At 49.6% G+C, this 20,616-nt stretch overlaps 1 protein-coding gene across 2 annotated transcripts in view; it reads left to right on the top strand.

Moving 5' to 3' along the window:
- LOC143292994 (protein TBATA-like) overlaps nt 1-20,616 on the top strand; it is a 42,570-nt gene that overhangs the window by 14,852 nt on the left and 7,102 nt on the right. For both annotated transcript variants that reach the window (XM_076603762.1, XM_076603761.1), the window contains exons 2-4: nt 15,625-15,818; nt 19,323-19,574; nt 20,075-20,178. In XM_076603762.1, coding sequence (XP_076459877.1) covers nt 15,626-15,818; nt 19,323-19,574; nt 20,075-20,178 — 549 coding nt within the window. In that variant the 5' untranslated portion in view covers nt 15,625. The remainder of the gene's footprint in view (nt 1-15,624; nt 15,819-19,322; nt 19,575-20,074; nt 20,179-20,616) is intronic.

The raw sequence follows: 20,616 nt of genomic DNA, 5'->3' as shown, positions 1-20,616 counted from the left end.
CACACGCACACACACACACACACACACACACACACACACACACAGGGATCGGATACACACACACACACACACACACACACACACACACACACACACACACACACACACACAGGGATAGACAGACAAAGAATTAGTTTACATTCTCCTTTTATGTATTATTTTCCAATATTCTGATTTCGAAAAAGAAAGAAAGAAAGAAATAGCAATATTTGCCCTGAATGGTTCAATATGTGCATGTCTAATTAATGGCCTTATAGTGAATAGACAATAAAGCAATAAAGAGGAGAAGGAGAAAAGAAGTAATCATATTCGTCCAAAAAGACTAACGCATGGGAATAAATCGTTCACCAGCCTTCGAATAGAACTGCTATCAATCTTTCGTCAGGGCCACATGGAAAGTTTGGCTGCAAGTTGTGTGCAATGTTTGTCAGATTATTGGACTAGCAATTCCATAACATTGCCAAGGCTGGCTGGTATTGTTTGCTCAGAAAGCCAATGCTGGCTGATTTAAGCGAATAATAATTCCAGAATAATACAAAATTAACTCTGGCAAAATGTCTCTTGGTTGGGGAGATTGGAAGGCGGAGGGGTAAGGGGAGATGTGTGAGTGTAGATGTGTGTGTTTGTGTGTGCTTGTGTGCGTGCGTGCGTGTGTGTGTGTGTGTGTGTGTGCGCGCGCGCTCGCGCGTGCCGTGCGCTCGTGTAAGTGTGCGTGTTCGGATGTTTTTGTTGTTAAAATTATCATTATGATCGATTAATCTGTGTCATGATATTATCCTTTTCAGCTAGCAACCATAACCCGTTTTCAGTCGACTGCACACGCACACGCGCGCACGCACACACATACACAACAACACACACACACACACACACACACACACACACACACACACACACACACACACACACACATGGAGAGGGGTGCTGTGTCGCGAGGGGAGAAGGACTGGGGGTGGGGGGGGGGTGACAGAACGGTGGAACATCTCCAGTGTGTCTGGATCACCTGTGGAAGCGCAGAATTACACAGCGCAAGGTTCTTTCCATTGTAATAAATATGACCGTGCTCTCTCTCTCTCGCTCTCTCTCTGTGCGCATGTATGCGTGCGTGCGTGCGTGCGTGTGTGTGTGTGTGTGTGTGTGTGTGTGTGTGTGTGTGTGTGTGTGTGTGTGTACGTGTGTGTGCGCGCGCTCCTGTATGTTTATCTGTCAGTCTGTCAATCCATGTGAGTGTGTGTAGGGAGTGGGTCGAGGTTGGAGAATATGAGTCACGGATTAATAAGGATTTTTTTTATTGAAAGCGAGCAAGGAAAAGCGTTGTCTATCATGACAAAATACAGATGGCATGATATGTGTGTTCCCTCTTTTGGGGGGCGGGGGAGGGGGACTCCTTTTTGTGTGAAAATGGTTCCTCAGTTCAGTTTGTTTTTCAAGGGAAAGAGAGAGAAAGGAAGGGACGGTGAAGACAGCGGGGCTATCCAACCCCCGGCATTCACCTGCACTGACAGTGGAGTGCAGGCTTTAGTGTGAGGGGATCATCTCTCTCTGTCTGTCTGTCTGTCTGTTTCTCTCTGTCTCGGCTTTAGTGTGAGGGGATCATCTCTCTCTGTCTGTCTGTCTCGGCTTTAGTGTGAGGGGATCATCTCTCTCTGTCTGTCTGTCTGTCTGTTTCTCTCTGTCTCGGCTTTAGTGTGAGGGGATCATCTCTCTCTGTCTGCCTCTCTCTCTCTGTCTGTCTGTCTCGGCTTTAGTGTGAGGGGATCATCTCTCTCTGTCTGTCTGTCTCTGTCTCTCTCTCTCTGTCTCTGTATATGTATATATATATCTCTCTGTCTCTATATCTCTCTGTCTTTCTCTGTCTCTCTCTCTGTCTCTCCCTGTCTCTCTCTCTCTCTATCTCTCTCTGTCCTTCTCTGTCTCTCTCTCTTTATTACAGGTGACTCATTTGTGCTGGTGGTGGTGTGAAAAGTTTATATTCACGGCGCTGCTGTACGGAAAATGTCTCTCTCTCTTCTTTTTATGTCTAATTGTATCTGTTTCACCGTCAAAGTGTGTTTTTTTCTACATAATTTTGCCAATCGAGGGTTCTTTTACATGCGCTAAGTGCATGCTGCACACGGGACCTCGATTTGTCGTCTCATCCGAATGACTAGCACCCAGACCACCACTGACGGACTAGTGGAGGGGGGTGAGTAAAAATCCCGGTCCCTACATGGAACTCGAACCCGTTCACTTTCCCAGCCTGGTTGGGGGAATCTTCCACTGAGCTACCGCTCCACCCTTTTACCCCTGTCTTATCAAGTCATTGCTGTGTGTAGGGGGGGAGGGGAGAGGGGGGGGAGTACAAGTGGCTGTGGCGATTTTAGTCGTCAATGCTATCCCCGTCTGCTGTGTCGACAGTCAGCGTTGGGAGCAACAAGAAAGGGGACTGATTTATCGTGGTGAGTAAAGGCCCCTCAATCTTTGACCCTTTATCTACAAATTAGACACATGAACCCTAAAGGACCACGACTTCTCCAACCCCTACTCTCGTTTATTTCCACAGACACTGTCAGACTGGTGACTGTGAGCCAGAAGGGGAGGGGGTGGCATTCTGTTGCTATCGACCGATTTCTGTAGAACGGTATGTGTTTTTATAGAGCACTTAAAGGGCCGGTGCTGTCTGATGCTATGATCCCCTCCCCTCTTTTTGAGCCTGTGGGGTTTTGTTGTTGTTGCTGATGTTGTCTTGTGGTTTTTTTTATATAGATGTGTGTGTGAGTGTCGGAACAGGCGTTAAAGTGAGGCCAGTTGCAGACCATATCCAGCCTGCATAATTTAAATTGTCTCCAGATTTTTTTCCACATTTTATGAAAACATACCTATTTTTATGAAGCGGCTCTTAACGCTTTGTGAATTCTGTTGTTATCACTGAACTTCCAGGCTGGCGTATCCTGGTTAGTCATAATGACAGACAGTATCCTGATGAAACTGATAACGGGTGGCTTCACACTTTGAACTGCAACAGCTTGTGTGGTAAAGGCTGTGAACGACCTTGTCACTTTCATTCTGCATTGCTCGTGTGCGTGTGTTTGTTTCTTAGGGAAAATATCGAGCGGGATATATGGGGTGAGAGAAGGTGGGAAATAGTGGAGGGTATGTGTGTGTGTGTGTGTGTGTGTGTGTGTGTGTGTGTGTGTGTGTGTGTGTGTGACAAATACCTTTCGGTCTTTGTGTTTTCTCAGGAGTATCACCAGATCTTGATGTTCTCGAAATCTACCTAGACGGTGGTTGGGGAGGGGGTGGGGAGGGGGGTTGGGTTGCGAAAACGCTTGTTTATTTATGAGTATTCTGCAATGACGGGCCACCCGAAATGTCCATGTTGTGATAGGACTTGAGAACTGTGATGTGTTTTTGTGATTCATAGTCACTTGAAGGAGACCACACTGCGACAGTGCGAATCCATATGCGGTACGCCACGCAGACTGATAAATCCTGAGAATCCTGATGGGATCCTCAAGTCACTCTGTCTTTCCGGTTTTATCAACTTCTTATCCGCCTTTCTGTCTCTGACCTTCTGTCTGTCCGTTTGGTTGTGTGTCCGTCCCTGTCTCTTGCTTTCTGTGTCTCGCCATCTTTCTCCCTGTGGGTCTCTTTGGATGTAACTGTGTCTCTGTCACCCCACCTGACCTCTGTGTGTGTGTATGAGTATGTGTTTGTATGTGTGCGTGTGTGAGTGTGTATGCATGCGTGGGTGCAAACCACGCTCACCTACCTATGGTACGTGCATTCTGCTTTTTGTGTTGTAATATCATGTACGTGTGCAAGAATAGCGCGTATTACTGTGTGAATGTTTACGCCTTTAGAAATGACCTCGCAAAGCAAGGCAAGAAGTTATGTGATGCCCCGTGGGAGCACTGAGTCGTCTTGTCTTGTCTATAACCCTGTGGTAATCCCTGTACAGGGTAACAATCCACAATAGGGGGGTGCGCTCTAAATGACTGATGTCTGTGTGTGACCGTTAAGCCCCCCAGTTCAGCCAGGGGAACCCGGACTCCACACAGCATCAGTCAAAAAACGATAATAATAAAATAACAAACCCTGTCCTGTAGCTATACTGAGCCTGAGGCTCGCAGCCAGGCCTCAGTCCTGGTCTTGAATGACTGAGGGAAATGGTTGAGATTATATGGTCTGGAATCTGGTTCCACTGGCCGACAGCTGAAGGGAAGAAGGAGTGCCTGTGGGAGTCAGTGCGGGTGAAGGGTACCTGTAGTTTCTCTGGGTGGCCTCGGCCAGTTCTATTTGTCCGCACTAAAGTACCTTCCTGGGGTGCAACTTCAACCAAACCACCCATGATCTTGTACATCATGGTGGCCTTGGCTGCAGTGCGGCGCAGTCTGAGGGGGTCCAGTTCCAGCCTGGTGATAAGCTCGGTTGCACTGGTGGTTGGACGGAAGTCATGCATAATTCGCCGAGCTGCTCCAGGTTGGTTGTGAGATACTGCTGCGGGGGGTCCCAGACTGGCGCAGCATACTCTAGGATGGGCCTCACAAGCCCCTCGTAGCATGTTGTCTGGGTGGTGTAGGGGCATCCTATCAGGTTCCTATACATGAAGACACTGGTCTTGTCTGCCTTTGCTGTTGTGGCCTGGATGTGTGCTCCCCAGTGAAGGTCTTTAGACGTTACACACATGCATCTTTCACTAACACCACACAAACAAAAAGAGTGATGTAAAAAAATCAACAAAAAGCCCATTCAAAGCCCACCCAAACAAGCAAATACCCATCAACAAGTCATTTTCCCCTAGCAATTCTTATCCTTATCAACAGGCAAAATTTAATCGAAAAGAAATACGAGAAAAAAATTCTAGTTTAAAAATATTGTTTTGTTCTTTTTTTCCCCCCCTCTCTCCAGAAAGCTGTTTGGGCGGGTCTGATGCTGTCAAAAAGGGGCACCGTGAAATTCAGCAAACTCGTTTGGGTAGCGCTGATAACAGGTTGTTTCATTTCTGGGTAAATTGTCGAAACTGTATGTTTACAGGCCTGCTAACGTGGGTTACCTTTTGCAGCGGTTCAATGACTTCCCTAGGACTGCCCGCTGAGAACCAGCCGTGTCAAGTCAGGTGCAAAATCTCCCGTGACCAATGAATCGTAACGGGTCTCATCTGTCCGCTTGAGTTCCGCTGCTTTGAGTGGAGGAGGGGGGAGGATTGGTACAGAGGGGTAGAAGGTTGTGGGGGAGGGGGAGAAAACTGAGGAGAGCCAGCCATAAATGTCTCCCACATCGCAGTGTTCAAAAGAAATTATGGTAGATCTCTGTGTGTGTGTGTGTGTGTGTGTGTGTGTGTGTTGTGTGTGGATATCTGCGTGTGTGTGTGTGTGTGTGTGTGTGTGTGTGTGTGTGTGTGTGTGTGTGTGTGTGATATGGGTTTCGTTTTTGGATAGCGAACCTGAAGACAAACTCCTGTGGGACATGACTGCAGTTTGAGTTTTAATGTTTTGATAAATAGATCTGCTGACTGAATTATACCGATGTGTGGGCGTACACCAGATCGTGATGCTGCGTAGCAAGAACTTCAATAAACACACAGGTCGTCATGGCTACAGGCGTAAATATTGCTTACGTATTAATAGTACTGAGCAATATAGTTTACATATTTAGTTCAGTTTAATTCAAAATTGCTATATTCATCGCAGGTGGGGCAGTTACATAATACAATATACTGTGTTTTACACGATAAGTTAATAAAACAATATCTTATCTTTCAAGGGTGACCTTCACTCGAGGTCAAGGTCACTTGAGGCTATGGTATATATAAATGTATGTATACATATATTGTCACAACCCATGAGGGGTTGCCCATGTAACCCCACCCCTTCCCAGGCTATCTAACGCCCCGACAACACAAACGAAAATAAGTACATTAAATAGATTCGAAGCTCACGGAATAAACTACATAATTTTAACCACAGCAGTATCCCCGACCAGTCTCAGTTCTTCACGTCATATAGTAAAAAGACAACAAAGAAAGATCAACCGTGGCACCAGAACAGCTCAGCGCTCCAGAGTTCACCCTGACTCGGAACTCCACCTGGGAACTGAAGACCGATGTCACTCACTCGTAGACTTGAGGTTTAAGGTAGGACTGGGTGAGAGGGACTATAGGAAAGGATACGTTGGGAATGTGGAAGAGAGGGAGTGGGCGTGAGGAAATTGGGGAAAGGACAAGGCAGCAGGGAAACGCAGACTGTTCCAGCGTCGAACACGGGAGTTCCGTTGAAGCCAGTGGTACATGCAGAAAAGTCACAGGAACAATCTGTCACCAGGTAAACACAGAGGCACACCACTGGCCCAGGGTGAAAACACAGACCCACACACAGAGGCACACCACTGGCCCAGGGTGAAAACACAGACCCACACACAGAGGCACACCACTGGCCCAGGGTGAAAACATAGACCCACACACAGAGGCACACCACTGGCCCAGGGTGAAAACACAGACCCACACACAGAGGCACACCACTGGCCCAGGGTGAAAACACAGACCACACACAGAGGCACACCACTGGCCCAGGGTGAAAACACAGACCCACACACAGAGGCACACCACTGGCCCAGGGTGAAAACATAGACCCACACACAGAGGCACACCACTGGCCCAGGGTGAAAACACAGACCCACACACAGAGGCACACCACTGGCCCAGGGTGAAAACACAGACCCACACACAGAGGCACACCACTGGCCCAGGGTGAAAACACAGACCCACACACAGAGGCACACCACTGGCCCAGGGTGAAAACACAGACCCACACACAGAGGCACACCACTGGCCCAGGGTGAAAACACAGACCCACACACAGAGGCACACCACTGGCCCAGGGTGAAAACACAGACCCACACACAGAGGCACACCACTGGCCCAGGGTGAAAACACAGACCCACACACAGAGGCACACCACTGGCCCAGGGTGAAAACACAGACCACACACAGAAAGAAGGGGGTGACAAGGAAAACAGCCCACTACTGCTGTCAGACGGCACCCAGCAGCTCACACGCTGGAACGGCCACCCGTTTCTTGAGAGCTTGGCATCGAAAGCAGAGTGGAATTATTCCTTCCATCCCAACTACATAAACTCCTGAACTCGAATCAGAGTTCAGAATGTACTCTCTCTCTCTCTCTCTCTCTCTCTCTCTCTCTCTCTCTCTCTCTGTGGGTGAGGGTGTGTATGTGTGGGTGGATGGTTGTGTGAGTGTTCGAAGCGTTAGTCTCGAGTACTGGTTGTGTGCACATAATTTTATACACGTTTGAACTGAAAACAAGCCATTCTTTTCTATTCTGTTTTATACACATTATAATCTATTCTACATCCTATTATATTCCAAATGCATTGCATTGTTTTGTATTGTATTGAACTGTATATTATGAGGGCTTCATTGTATTGTATTGTATTGTATTGTATTGCATTACATTGTACGGTATTCTATTCTGTTCTAGTCCTTTTATGCCAAAGTAAAGCCGCACACTTTTCACACATAGGTGCTGGCAGTCAGTGAACCTTCAAGCAGTAAAGCCCAAGGCCCTTTACACACCAACCGGGGATCTATGGTTAAGACGATTACTGGAGATCTGAACCTGGCACCCAACCCCAAAACACACCCAATCCCGTCTCGATGGTCCCAACACCTGCATGAGACCTGTGGTTGGCTTTCTCGTGGATCCGACTGATAACATAATTGTTTGTGGGTCTGACACTACACTGCAGGCACGGCAAGTTCAGAGACAGCAGAACAAACCACTGTGCATTTACTAAGTCAGTGAGTCGACGTGTTTGATCGGATTAGGTATTGTGAACTCCAGATTATAAAGTTACCTCTCTCTCTTGACAAAAAGGACTTTGTGTTGTTGTTGTTGTTGTTGATTTTTTTAACGTGTTTTCTTTCTCTGTCTGTTTCTTTTTGTTGTTGCTGCTGTCGTTATTTTCGCGATCTTTGATTTCTCGATTTTCTTCTTCTTCGTTTTCTTTATTCCTCTTCTGCTTTGTCTCTCGTTGTTGCTCTCCTTCTTCCTCCTCCTCCATCTCTTCTTCTTCTTCTTTTCAGTAAAATCTAGTTCTTATCATAATGTCCCATTTGTATCATGAGTTTAAATGTAGGGTTTTCTAAGTAAAAACAGCTAAACAGATAAGTAGATAAATAAATAAATATACAAACAAACAAATAAAGTCTTCTACCGCTTCTTTTAAACCACCTGTTCATCTTTCCCCTCTTCCTCCTCTTAAATCACACACACACACACACACACACACACACACATATATATATATATATACACATATGTACACATATGTACCACACACACACACACACACACACACATATATATATATATATGTGTGTGTGTGTGTGTGTGTGTGTGTGTGTGTGTGTGTGTAAACCACTTGTGAATTTCTTTCAAGAGATAATGAAGTTGACTTGACTCCTCGTCCGCTTCGTCCTCTATTTCCACCTCTGTCCTCAAAGGTCTGGTAATTTTTGGCTGATACATAATTAGCAAACACTCAGAAATGCCGCTCTCAATGAGCGAGCACGGTGATGGTGTGTGTACTGACCACAATCCTGTCCTCGGTACCGCGATAGCAGCACGTGAAAACATAGGTAAACAGCGGTCAGAAGGACTCTGTGTGTGTGTGTGTGTGTGTGTGTGTGTGTGTGTGTGTGTGTGTGTGTGTGTGTGAAAAGCACGAATTGCGCACGCGTGTGTGTTTGTGTTTGTGTGTGTGTGTGAAAAGTACGAATTGCTATGCAAAATGTGAACGTTTCATTAACGATGTATTGTGTTTGATTACTCAGTGTGCGGTGGAAATAGTGTCGTTTCTTGAAACTGCAGAGAGAAAAGAGAGAGAAAAGATATGAGAGAGAAAAGGAGAGGGAAAGAGAGAGAAAAGATATGAGAGAGAAAAGGAGAGGGAAAGAGAGAGAAAGACGGACTGGCTGATATTGTTTATTTCCAAGGATACAGAATTTAAGCAAAAATGAATTACTTTTTTTTGTTTGTTTGTTTGTTTCTGGTTGTTGTTTTTGTTTTTGGTGTTTGTTATGTTGTTGTTTTGGGGTTTTTTTTTGTTTTGTTTTTTCTTCCTCGTCCTCTAGAGGGACTTAAGTATGACTGAATACATGACATTGTTCAAACTGAAGGAAGAAAATATCAACGCCATCATCAATGGTAACAGGAAAAGAAGTATCCATAATTATATGATAGAGACATGATCACACACATGAAGATCAAACACATAAAACAGAGAGGGGTGAAGCAAGAGAGAGAGAGGGGGGAAGATAAATTGACACAGTGTGGTACGTGTGCATGTGCGTTCGTGGCTGTGCGTGAAATATATAAGCTGTTATCTGCGTTCGTGTTGGACCGCGAATGTAGGCTATGTGTGCGTGCGCGTGCGCGTGCGTGCATGTTGTGTGTCACGTGTGTGTGTGTGTGTGTGTGTGTGTGTGTGTGTGTCTGAGGTGTGCAAATGCGTTCTTCAAATCCGCTACGCACGGCAGATAACTGTCTTGTATAAAATCGGTCCTCATTAGTGATCGCCCATTATTTCAATCGTTAACAGAAACCCACTCAAAACGGAGCCACGTTTTGCGAGTACACACACATTCCCGACTCAGACTGAAGTAGTTAAGGCCATACTGCACTAACGTTAAGATAAGCCAGTAGGTATCTACTTAATGTTCACTTTGTGACCCGTGACGACTGCCAGAGACAGACAGGAACAGGGGATGGAAGGGGGGGGGGGGAGAAGGATCACTGTGCACGGGGCAAACAATTCTAGAACAACACGGGATAGAACGGCACTATTTTCCATTCTGTGCTGTCTCAGCCTGTTCTTCTCAAGTGGTGTGTATAGAAACTCAATAACTGGTTCGTGTTCCGTGGCATTCGAGTAGACTCAAATAGTCGCGAGGTCTGTATGTGCATGGTGTGTTTACTTTCTTATGTAGGAGTTGTGTCGGCCGCGTCGTGTCGTCTTGTTTATATCTGTTGTTGTTGTTGTTGTTTTGTTTTGTTTTGTTTTGTTTTTCTGTTTGTTTCCGTCTTTGTTTGCTTGTTTTTGTTTTGTTTTGTTTTTTGTTGTTGTTTTCTAACTAATGAATAACTGACTGAGAAATGGGAGATGCTGTAACAAGAGTGTTTGCCCACATGGACGGAGACCGGGGCATGCGCATCCACTTTAAGTTATGATATAAATAACTGCACAAGCAAATCAGTAAATACAGCTGCCTCCTTCCCCACCCCTCCTCCCCACTCAGAAAGGTAAGATGGTATCTCATCGCCCATGAAGACGGTGTCAACAAAAACAGGTAACACAGGTGGAGATAGCGATCTTTTTGGGAAGCCGTCATGGATCAGCGAAGACGTGAACGTGTCAGTTTTATCCGTTGTCTGTTGCCACAACAAGATCAGATTGCCTCTAGTTTGTGGCGAACAACATCTTTCTTTCTTTTTTTTTTCAACGTCATGAAGCCCTTCCAGAGCGACAATATACACATTGATCTGTTGCCATATGATTAATTGCCACAATTATTCCAGCGGGCGATCAGAGAAAAATACATGTGCGAAAAGTTTGGGGGATGGGATATACTTTTATTTTATTCATTTCCAGACTAGGGTGGGGTTAGAGGGGCTGGGGAGTGGAGGGTGGGTGGGGTTAGAGGGGCTGGGGAGTGGAGGGTAGAGGGGCTGGGGAGTGGAGGGTGGGTGGGGTTAGAGGGGCTGGGGAGTGGAGGGTGGGAGGGGGGTAGAGGGGCTGGGGAGTGGAGGGTGGGAGGGGGTAGAGGGGCTGGGGAGTGGAGGGTGGGAGGGGGTAGAGGGGCTGGGGAGTGGATGGTAGAGGGGCTGGGGAGTGGAGGGTAGAGGGGCTGGGGAGTGGAGGGTAGAGGGGCTGGGGAGTGGAGGGTGGGTGGGGTTAGAGGGGCTGGGGAGTGGAGGGTGGGAGGGGGTAGAGGGGCTGGGGAGTGGAGGGTGGGAGGGGGTAGAGGGGCTGGGGAGTGGAGGGTGGGAGGGGGTAGAGGGGCTGGGGAGTGGAGGGTAGAGGGGCTGGGGAGTGGAGGGTGGGTGGGGTTAGAGGGGCTGGGGAGTGGAGGGTAGAGGGGCTGGGGAGTGGAGGGTAGAGGGGCTGGTGAGTGGAGGGTAGAGGGGCTGGGAGTGGGGGGGGTGGGGGTAGAGGGGGGTGGGGGTGGGGTAGAGGGCTGGGGAGTGGGGGTGGGTGGGGGTAGAGGGGCTGGGAGTGGAGGGTAGAGGGGTGGGGAGTGGGGGTAGAGGGGCTGGGGAGTGGAGGGTGGGTGGGGGTAGAGGGGCGGGGGTGGGGAACCTTCAGAGCGGCAATATCCATGTGTGCTATGATTAATTGCCCATTATTCGGGGCGATCAGAGGAGAAACATGTGCGAAGTTTGGGGGATGGGTATATTATTATCTTCAGATGGGTGGGGTTAGAGGGGCTGGGGAGTGGAGGGTGGGGTGGGGTTAGAGGGGCTGGGAGTGGGGTGGGGGGGGAGTGGAGGGTAGGGCTGGGGGTGGAGGGTGGGTGGGGGTTAGAGGGGCTGGGGAGTGGAGGGTGGGGGGGTAGAGGGGCTGGGGAGTGGAGGGTGGGAGGGGGTAGAGGGGCTGGGGAGTGGAGGGTGGGAGGGGGTAGAGGGGCTGGGGAGTGGAGGGTGGGAGGGGTAGAGGGGCTGTGGGGAAGTGACGAGGGTGGGTGAGGCTGGGGAGTGGAGGGTGGGGGGGTGGGGGTAGAGGCGGATGGGGAGTGGAGGGTGGGTGGGCTGGGGAGTGGAGGGTGGGAGGGGGTAGAGGGGCTGGGGAGTGGAGGGGGGGGGGGTGGTAGAGGGGCTGGGGAGTGGAGGGGTGGAGTGGGTAGAGGGGCTGGTGAGTGGCAGGGCTAGAGGGGCCTGGGAGTGGAGGGAGAGGGGCTGGGGAAGTCGGAGGGTGGGAGGGGATAGCGAGGGGCTGGGGAGTGGAGGGTAGAGGGGCTGGGAGTGTAGGGTGGGTGGGAGGGTAGAGGGGCTGTGGGAGTGGAGGGTGGGTGGGGGGTAAGGGGCTGGGGAGTGGAGGGGTGGGAGGGGTAGAGGGATGGAGTAGAGGCGGGCTGGGGGAGTGGGGGTGGGAGGGGCTAGAGGAGCTGGGGAGTGGCGAGGGTGGGGGGTAGAGGGGCTGGGGAGTGGAGGTGGGTGGGGGTAGTGGGGCTGGGAGTGGAGGGTGGGTGGGGGTAGAGGGGCCTGGGGAGTGGAGGGTGGGAGGGGGTAGAGGGGCTGGGGAGTGGAGGGTGGGGGGGGGTTAGAGGGGCTGGGGAGTGGAGGGTGGGTGGGGGGGTAGAGGGGCTGGGGAGTGGAGGGTGGGAGGGGGTAGAGGGGCTGGGGAGTGGAGGGTGGGTGGGCTGGGGAGTGGAGGGTGGGGGGGGTGGGGGTAGAGGGGCTGGGGAGTGGAGGGTGGGTGGCTGGGGAGTGGAGGGTGGGAGGGGGGTAGAGGGCTGGGGAGTGGAGGGGGGGGGGTAGAGGGGCTGGGGAGTGGAGGGTGGGAGGGGGTAGAGGGGCTGGGGAGTGCAGGGTAGAGGGGGCTGGGGAGTGGAGGGTAGAGGGGCTGGGGAGTGGAGGGTGGGAGGGGATAGAGGGGCTGGGGAGTGGAGGGTAGAGGGGCTGGGGAGTGGAGGGTGGGTGGAGGGTAGAGGGGCTGGGGAGTGGAGGGTGGGTGGGGGGTAGAGGGGCTGGGGAGTGGAGGGTGGGTGGGGGGTAGAGGGGCTGGGGAGTGGAGGGTGGGAGGGGGTAGAGGGGCTGGGGAGTGGAGGGTGGGTGGGCTGGGGAGTGGAGGGTGGGGGGGTGGGGGTAGAGGGGCTGGGGAGTGGAGGGTGGGTGGCTGGGGAGTGGAGGGTGGGAGGGGGTAGAGGGGCTGGGGAGTGAAGGGGGGGGTAGAGGGGCTGGGGAGTGGAGGGTGGGAGGGGGTAGAGGGGCTGGGGAGTGCAGGGTAGAGGGGCTGGGGAGTGGAGGGTGGGAGGGGGTAGAGGGGCTGGGGAGTGGAGGGTGGGAGGGGGGGTAGAGGGGCTGGGGAGTGGAGGGTGGGAGGGGGTAGAGGGGCTGGGGAGTGGAGGGTGGGTGGGGGGTAGAGGGGCTGGGGAGTGGAGGGTAGAGGGGCTGGGGAGTGGAGGGTGGGAGGGGGTAGAGGGGCTGGGGAGTGGAGGGTGGGTGGGGGGTAGAGGGGCTGGGGAGTGGAGGGTGGGAGGGGGTAGAGGGGCTGGGGAGTGGAGGGTGGGAGGGGGTAGAGGGGCTGGGGAGTGGAGGGTGGGAGGGGGTAGAGGGGCTGGGGAGTGTAGGGTGAACGGTTTGGTATCAATGGTCTCCTCTCTCCTCTCCCCTCCTCTCCACTGTCACTTGAGTGGTGGTGTGAGTGCTAGTTTCAGGGATAAATCGAGGTCCTGTCTGCAGCATGCACTTAGCGCACGTGAAGACAAAACAAGACAAAATTTAAAAAACAAAACAAAAACAAAACAAAAAACACGGAAACAAAAGCGTTGTCTTCGGTAAAACTTTAGTCAAATCTGCTTGGATAATGAAACAAATACATTTGCATACAGAAGAAAATGTAAGTGGCGCTGTGCTTTGGCAACGCGCTACCTCCGAACAGAACAGCCCGAAATTCACACAGAGAAATAATTATGTAGTGACAAAATGTAATACAATACAACAGAATGCAGTGCAATATGCAGTGCGATGCGATGCGATGCGATGCAACTGATTCAATACAATGCAATGCAATACGGTACGATACAATACAATACGATACCATACAATACTGTACAATACGATGTAATTTCAAAGCAATGCACCATGCACCACGACTGGACTATCCTCAAACACAGAGTCTGTTCTCCAAGTTTGTTGGATCTCTGGATCACCTCCGTCACGGTTTGTTGGATCTCTGGATCCCTTCTGTCACGGTTTGTTGCATCAACGAAGCTGTCCTCTTCCTCGGGTCAGAGAGGTCGGTTGGTCTGATCACAGTTTCAGTATGTAAATGTATGTCTGTTTTTCCACATCACCACACAAGTAGGGTTGGTCAACAAGACAATTCCTATCGAAGTCCTTACCCCCTTACGGTCAGTCCACTACCCAACATACAGAAATGGCACTCTCGCTGCCTGTCCTTAGTGTTGTCGTTCTGTGTCAGTGTAGTCTTTTCCTTCTGTGTTCGTAGGCTGCAATTCCATAAGTGCATGTGGGCTTTCATTTGCCCGACCGTTTTTACCCCGATGCACAGACAGCCATACTCTGTTTTCGGGAGGTAGAGGGGATGTGTCAGTGTAGTGTCCCTTCATCCAGTTTTCCTGGGATGGCTATTCCCTTCGGCCATATCACTTGAGGTGAGTGTTAACATTAAATCTGGGTTTGAGCTGAGAACAAGTATTGGATTTTCAGAACTAAACTAGCGGTCAGGTCATAAGTCTGAAGTATGTGGTGTTAAAAATTAAAACCCTGACTGCTAGAAAGCGTGCAGAGTGTTAGTCTAAGTCAGTCCAACAGTACATAGTGTTAGTGTAAGTCAATACTGCAGTGCAGACTGTTATCATGACTTGGTCAAATGCTCCCCTGTGTTTGCTATGACTACGTATGTACTCGCAGCTGGGTGCTCCTAATAGCGGGTCAAATGCTGTAGGGGATGTAGTTGTGTGGGCAGTCTGAATTCCGTGGTGGGACTAACCTTATCGGCATTCTTCGTGAGACTCTTCAGATAATACAGACGTCTCCAGTTCCACGGACCTACCCATTAACCTAACCGCTCCCCTGTCTGTCCTCTCCCCCAAGCCAATGCCCCCTTCACCGCCACAATTCCCCATGCCCCCATCCACCCCTTCCCTCCCCAAGTCCGGTCTGTTGTTTCCACAGCTCTCCAAGAGACGTTTGAAGCCAAGACGGGAAAGGATTTTGAGTGCTGGATTTTTAATGCGAGGTCGATTGTTGTTGCAAGAGTCTCATGATCGTGGTGATGGTGTCTGTCTCTTTCTTTCGCAAGTGGTATACACTAACAGATAGAAGGGTCTCATATATATTGTCTGTGTGTGGCCATACTTTGTGTAAGGAAGTGTTTCTGCGCGCGCGCGCATACCCATGCACACACACACACACACACATACACACACGCACGCACACACACACACACACACACACACACACACACACACACACGCACGCACGCACGCACGCACGCACGCGCACACGTTATGTTGGGGTAACTGGCATGCACAATTTTTCTAATTCAATGTTAGGTATGGAAAGCATTCATTTGTATCGGAATTGAAACACAGAGGAAGGAAGGCATGGTGGTAAGAAAGAAAGAAAGAAAGTTGCTTTCTTTCGGAGGAGGAGAGCAACCCAGATTTCACACAGAGAAATTTGATGTCACACACACACACACACACACACACACACACACACACACACACACACACACACACACACACACACACAACCACCACCACCACCACCACCACCATACAATACAATACAATACAATACACACCTCCCCACTTTCTCCTCCGCCCCACCTATAAACCAAAGACGATAATGATGACCATTTGTTTTGCTGCACCTGCAGGATGACGTCAGAGGTCCAGCAGCTGAGGGGGGAGGGAGCACCAGCACCACCCCGGGTGAACACGGGGGATGTATTCCGCCCTCGGCCTGCCACCCAGGGTGGAGGCACCACCGGCTACCGCTTCGGGCAGCTGAGCCACAACTCTTTCTTCACCCGCCACAACCCCCACCCCAACCGCGTCAGGCACCTCAAAGGTCAGTCACCAGCAGTCTTCAGCCACCCCACCCCGCCCTACCCAACACTGGCCACCAAACTACCACCCCACCCCGCCCTACCCAACACTATCCACCAAACTACCACCCCACCCCGCCCTACCCAACACCAGCCACTAAACTACCACCCCACCCCGCCCTACCCAACACCAGCCACCAAACTACCACCCCACCCCGCCCTACCCAACACTATCCACCAAACTACCACCCCACCCCGCCCTACCCAACACCAGCCACTAAACTACCACCCCACCTCGCCCTACCCAACACCAGCCACCAAACTACCACCCCACCCCGCCCTACCCAACACCAGCCACCAAACTACCACCCCACCCCGCCCTACCCAACACCAGCCACCAAACTACCACCCCACCCCGCCCTACCCAACACTGGCCACCAAACTACCACCCCACCCCGCCCTACCCAACACCAGCCACCAAACTACCACCCCACCCCGCCCTACCCAACACTGGCCACCAAACTACCTCACCACCCCGCCCTACCCAACACTGGCCACCAAACTACCTCCCCACCCCGCCCTACCCAACACCAGCCACCAAACTACCTCCCCACCCCGCCCTACCCAACACCATCCACCAAACTACCACCCCACCCCGCCCTACCCAACACCAGCCACCAAACTACCACCCACCCCATCCTACCCAACACCAGCCACCAAACTACCACCCACACCACCCTACCCAACACCAGCCACCAAACTACCACCCACCCCACCCACCCTACCCAACACCAGCCACCAAACTACCACCCCACCCCGCCCTACCCAACACCAGCCACCAAACTACCACCACAGTCCTCTCCTACCTCCTCCCTCCCCTCCCATCCACACACCACAAGGTGAAGGGTTCCATGAAATAAGACCAAAACACCCCATGGAAGTACACGACCACTTTACATTACAAAAACAGTTACCAGTGTGGTTAACGTAGGCAGGTAGACCATATATTGATATAATGTAATGAAATTTGTCAGTTTCGTTTTGGGGAAAATGGAAAGAACCACATCGTAAACATTCCAAATTAGGAGAAAAAGACGAATCTTAACAAAGTTTTTCAACATTTATGCTGCCTAAGGTTTGAGACACACTGAAGTGCATGAAATATGTTTCGGTTCTCTCATTCGGACGTCAGTGGTTGACATCGCTGTATATCGGTTGGTGAAAAATGACCCACACTCTCGTATAAATCTCCATAAGCAGCTTTGCTGCTTATTCAAATTTGATGACTCCACCCATTAATGATCAGTGCAAATTCCCACCCAACATGACCTTGTTTTGTTTGTAAACAAAGGGGTGAATAAACAATAATATCGTCGTGTTCATGATCAGATCGTGCACCATCGCCACACAGCGTTACAAAGTGAATGATTCCATCTGGTTTGTGTTCCCCCACACCAGTCAGTCAGTGTGCACAACGGACAAAGTCAACTGAGCACGTGAAATACGACACGCACTGTGCGGGAAACCTTGTGCTCCTGTTGGAGTGTTCCACTGACTGGTCACCAACAGCTCCACACGACAAACCTGTCAGTCAACTCAGCACACACCCTGCAAGCCCTCCCAGACCGTGTTCAAACAAAACACGGACCAATGCGATCTGCCCTTATGAATAATAAGAAACCACTTCTCCTGCAACCCCCCACCCCCACCCCCATCTTCCTCCATCCACCCCCCTCCCCCTTCTTCCCACATTCTCCCCTTGTGTTTCAACAATTTGTATTTTGTGGCTTAGCTTGTAAAGAAACAGATGTGGATTGGCGGTAAAACAGAGAAAGAAAAGGTTAAGTGTTTTAATGTAATAATAGGCAGTAGCTGTGATGCCACAAAATTCGTGAAGACCGTTCACAGTACCATTGTATAGCAGTAACATGTACATGTGCTAAGGTTTTTACACGAAGTTTTTTGTGTGGGTTTTTTGTTTTTTTTCTTTCTTTCTTTCTTTTTTTTTTTCTCGTTTTTCTTTTCTTTTCTTTTCTTTTCTTTTTTTTTTTTTTTTCATAAAGTCATCGTTGTTGAAATCCTGGTTCAGGTCACCAGAAGGATACGCACAGGCTTCCACCAGAATAAAGAAAACACAAAAACACGGGAAGTGAACGGATCTATTTCGTGAAATGACAATGATACACATGATTATATTCACATAAACATTCCTTTCCAATATACGCGCGCGCGCGCGCGCGCGCACCCACGCACGCACACACACACAAACAAGCATACACACACAAACACACATACACACATCACTCCTCAACACACACGCAACCACACAATCCGCACCAAACCCCCCACCATTCCCCCTTTCTCCCCTCCACAACACTCACTGTCCACTCTCTCGGTCCCTCGGTCTGCTGGACGTCCTTATCTGCTCTGTCAATGACCACGGCTATTTCTCCAGCCCTCGGTATTCCCTGCAATTCCACACACACACACACACACACACACACACACACACACACACAGAGAGAGAGAGAGAGAGAGAGAGAGAGAGAGAGAGAGACGCCTCCCCTTTCACTCACTGTCCACTTTTTTGTTTTCCATGAATTATAGAAGGAAGGTGTGTGGGGTTGGGGGTGGGGTGGGGGCGAATAAGCTTAGACCTGTTGGTATTTTTTCCATAGGAGGGGGAGTGTAGGATTGGGGGTGGGGTGGAGGAAGAGGTGGTGTTGGGTCCTTTGATTAGAATGAATGAATTAAAGTTGTTTTACGGTGATGCCTCTTAATTTTTGTGAACTGCGAAGAGCTGCTTTTTGGCTTGATATTTTGCCTGATGATATTTGATTTTTAGTTGAACTATGATCTTGGCAGTTGCATACTCTGTGTGTGTGTGTGTGTGAGAGAGAGAGAGAGAGAGAGAGAGAGAGAGAGAGTCGGTGTGTGTATACGTGCGTGTGTGTGCGCGTTGTGTGTGGGTGTGGGTGTGTATGTGCGCGTGCACGTGTGTGTGTGTGTGTGTGTGTGTGTGTGTGTGTGTGTGTGTGTGAGTGAGTGGCGTGGGAAGATGTGCAATGTGGCTTGGCTGACTGAAATGTAGGGGCATGAGAATTTCAATAATCTGTGTATTTGTATATAGCTATTACCATTTGGTGCCATTTAAATTATCTTTTTATTTTTCATTCATTGTATTTGTTTGTTGTTTTCTTTTTATGTTGGACACGTACTGCTGACAAAAAGAAAATCTCTGTACCAAAGTATAGACAATAAAATATGTTGTTGTCTTCAGTTTAACGTCTTTCCACTTGAAGTGATATTAGGATAAAATATGTGTATTGTATTGTATTGTATTGTATTATACGTGTCTTTTCTCAAGGCCTTACTTGCGCGCTGGGTATATGCATTAGTCAGGCATGTTTTTTTTTTCTTTTCTTTCTTTCTTTTTCTTTTTTTGTTTGTTTTTTTAAAACAGATATGGCATAGCGGATGTGGATCAACCGGTATGTTTTAATACTTCCTTTAAATGATGTCCCTAGGTCTGCTGGACGTCCCCATCTGTTCTGTCAATGACGATGGCTATTTCTCCAGCCCGCGCTACTCCCTGCAGTTTCCCCCCAACCACTTCAACAACAACAAGATCAACAAGTGGAAGGGGGGTCGAATCCCGGTCAACACGGTCAATGTCAACTCCAATCTGCACCACATCAACACGGTGACGGGTCTGCAGTACTTCATGGGTCTCAACAGCTACCCGTGGAGAGAGCGGGCCATACCCCGGGTGGGGCTGGGTGGGTGCAGCAGTATAGAATTCTTGTGCATGTTTCTCTCCTGTTTTTCTTTTTTCTTTCTTTAAAAAAAAAAAAATTGATTGACGATCTTTATTCCCAAATATGGCAGATATATCCCGAACTTCGTGCAACATGAACACGACATTGTCCAAACCGAAGGTAAATGAGGGCACTCGAAATAATGCGTTTTGTAGCGTGGGGGTGGCGGTGGGGTTGAGGGGGTTCATGAAAAGTTACATATTTCATGTAACTGATACAAGATATGCACATATGTGAATATATGTCCTTGCCACTCTTCACCGTCCACAATCTTTACGTCACAACAAAACTTGTGACGCCTTATGCACCACCAGTTGCGGCTTTTGTCATTAATTAACATCTTCATTCATTAAACAACTACTACAACTATAGTACGACTGTTACTACTTCTCAATATCAGTTTTAATAACGACACAAATTTCGTGTGTGTGTGTGTGTGTGTGTGTGTGTGTGTGTGACAGTGCCGGTGACCGAAGCGTGGAGGGATGAACTGAAGCGGTTCGCAGAACAGCTGGGGGACGGGGTGACCTTGACGAAGGACCCTGCTAAGGACTCTCTGCCCAAGGTCAGTCTATCATGCACGGACCCCGATGACGTCACAAGTGAACCAACCTTGGGCGTCATCATATATTTGATCATTGTCGCCTTCTTCGGTTTTTTCTCAGTGTTGTTTTGTTGTTGTTGTTGATTCATTGAGTGTAACGTTTCTAAAATACCAATGTTGCGCGTGCGCCGCACACACACACACACACACACACACACACACACACATACACACGGCATACATCAGTACTACATACATACATACATATACAAACATATACACATGCACGTAGGCACGGGCGCGTGCATGCAAGCACAAACACACACAGATACAGTGACAGAAGGATGGCAAGACTAGTCCTCAAATCAGTGGAATCCTCCCACATACACACGTGCCGTCTTCTCACTAAATGCAGTTCTGCCAAAACCCATAGAAATTCACAGCAGACTGTACATTAAC

The sequence above is a fragment of the Babylonia areolata genome, chromosome 18 (assembly GCF_041734735.1).
Source record: "Babylonia areolata isolate BAREFJ2019XMU chromosome 18, ASM4173473v1, whole genome shotgun sequence".
NCBI lineage: Eukaryota > Metazoa > Mollusca > Gastropoda > Neogastropoda > Buccinidae > Babylonia > Babylonia areolata.
Note: the sequence above shows the minus strand (reverse complement) of the source record. Positions and strands in the feature narration are given on the sequence as shown.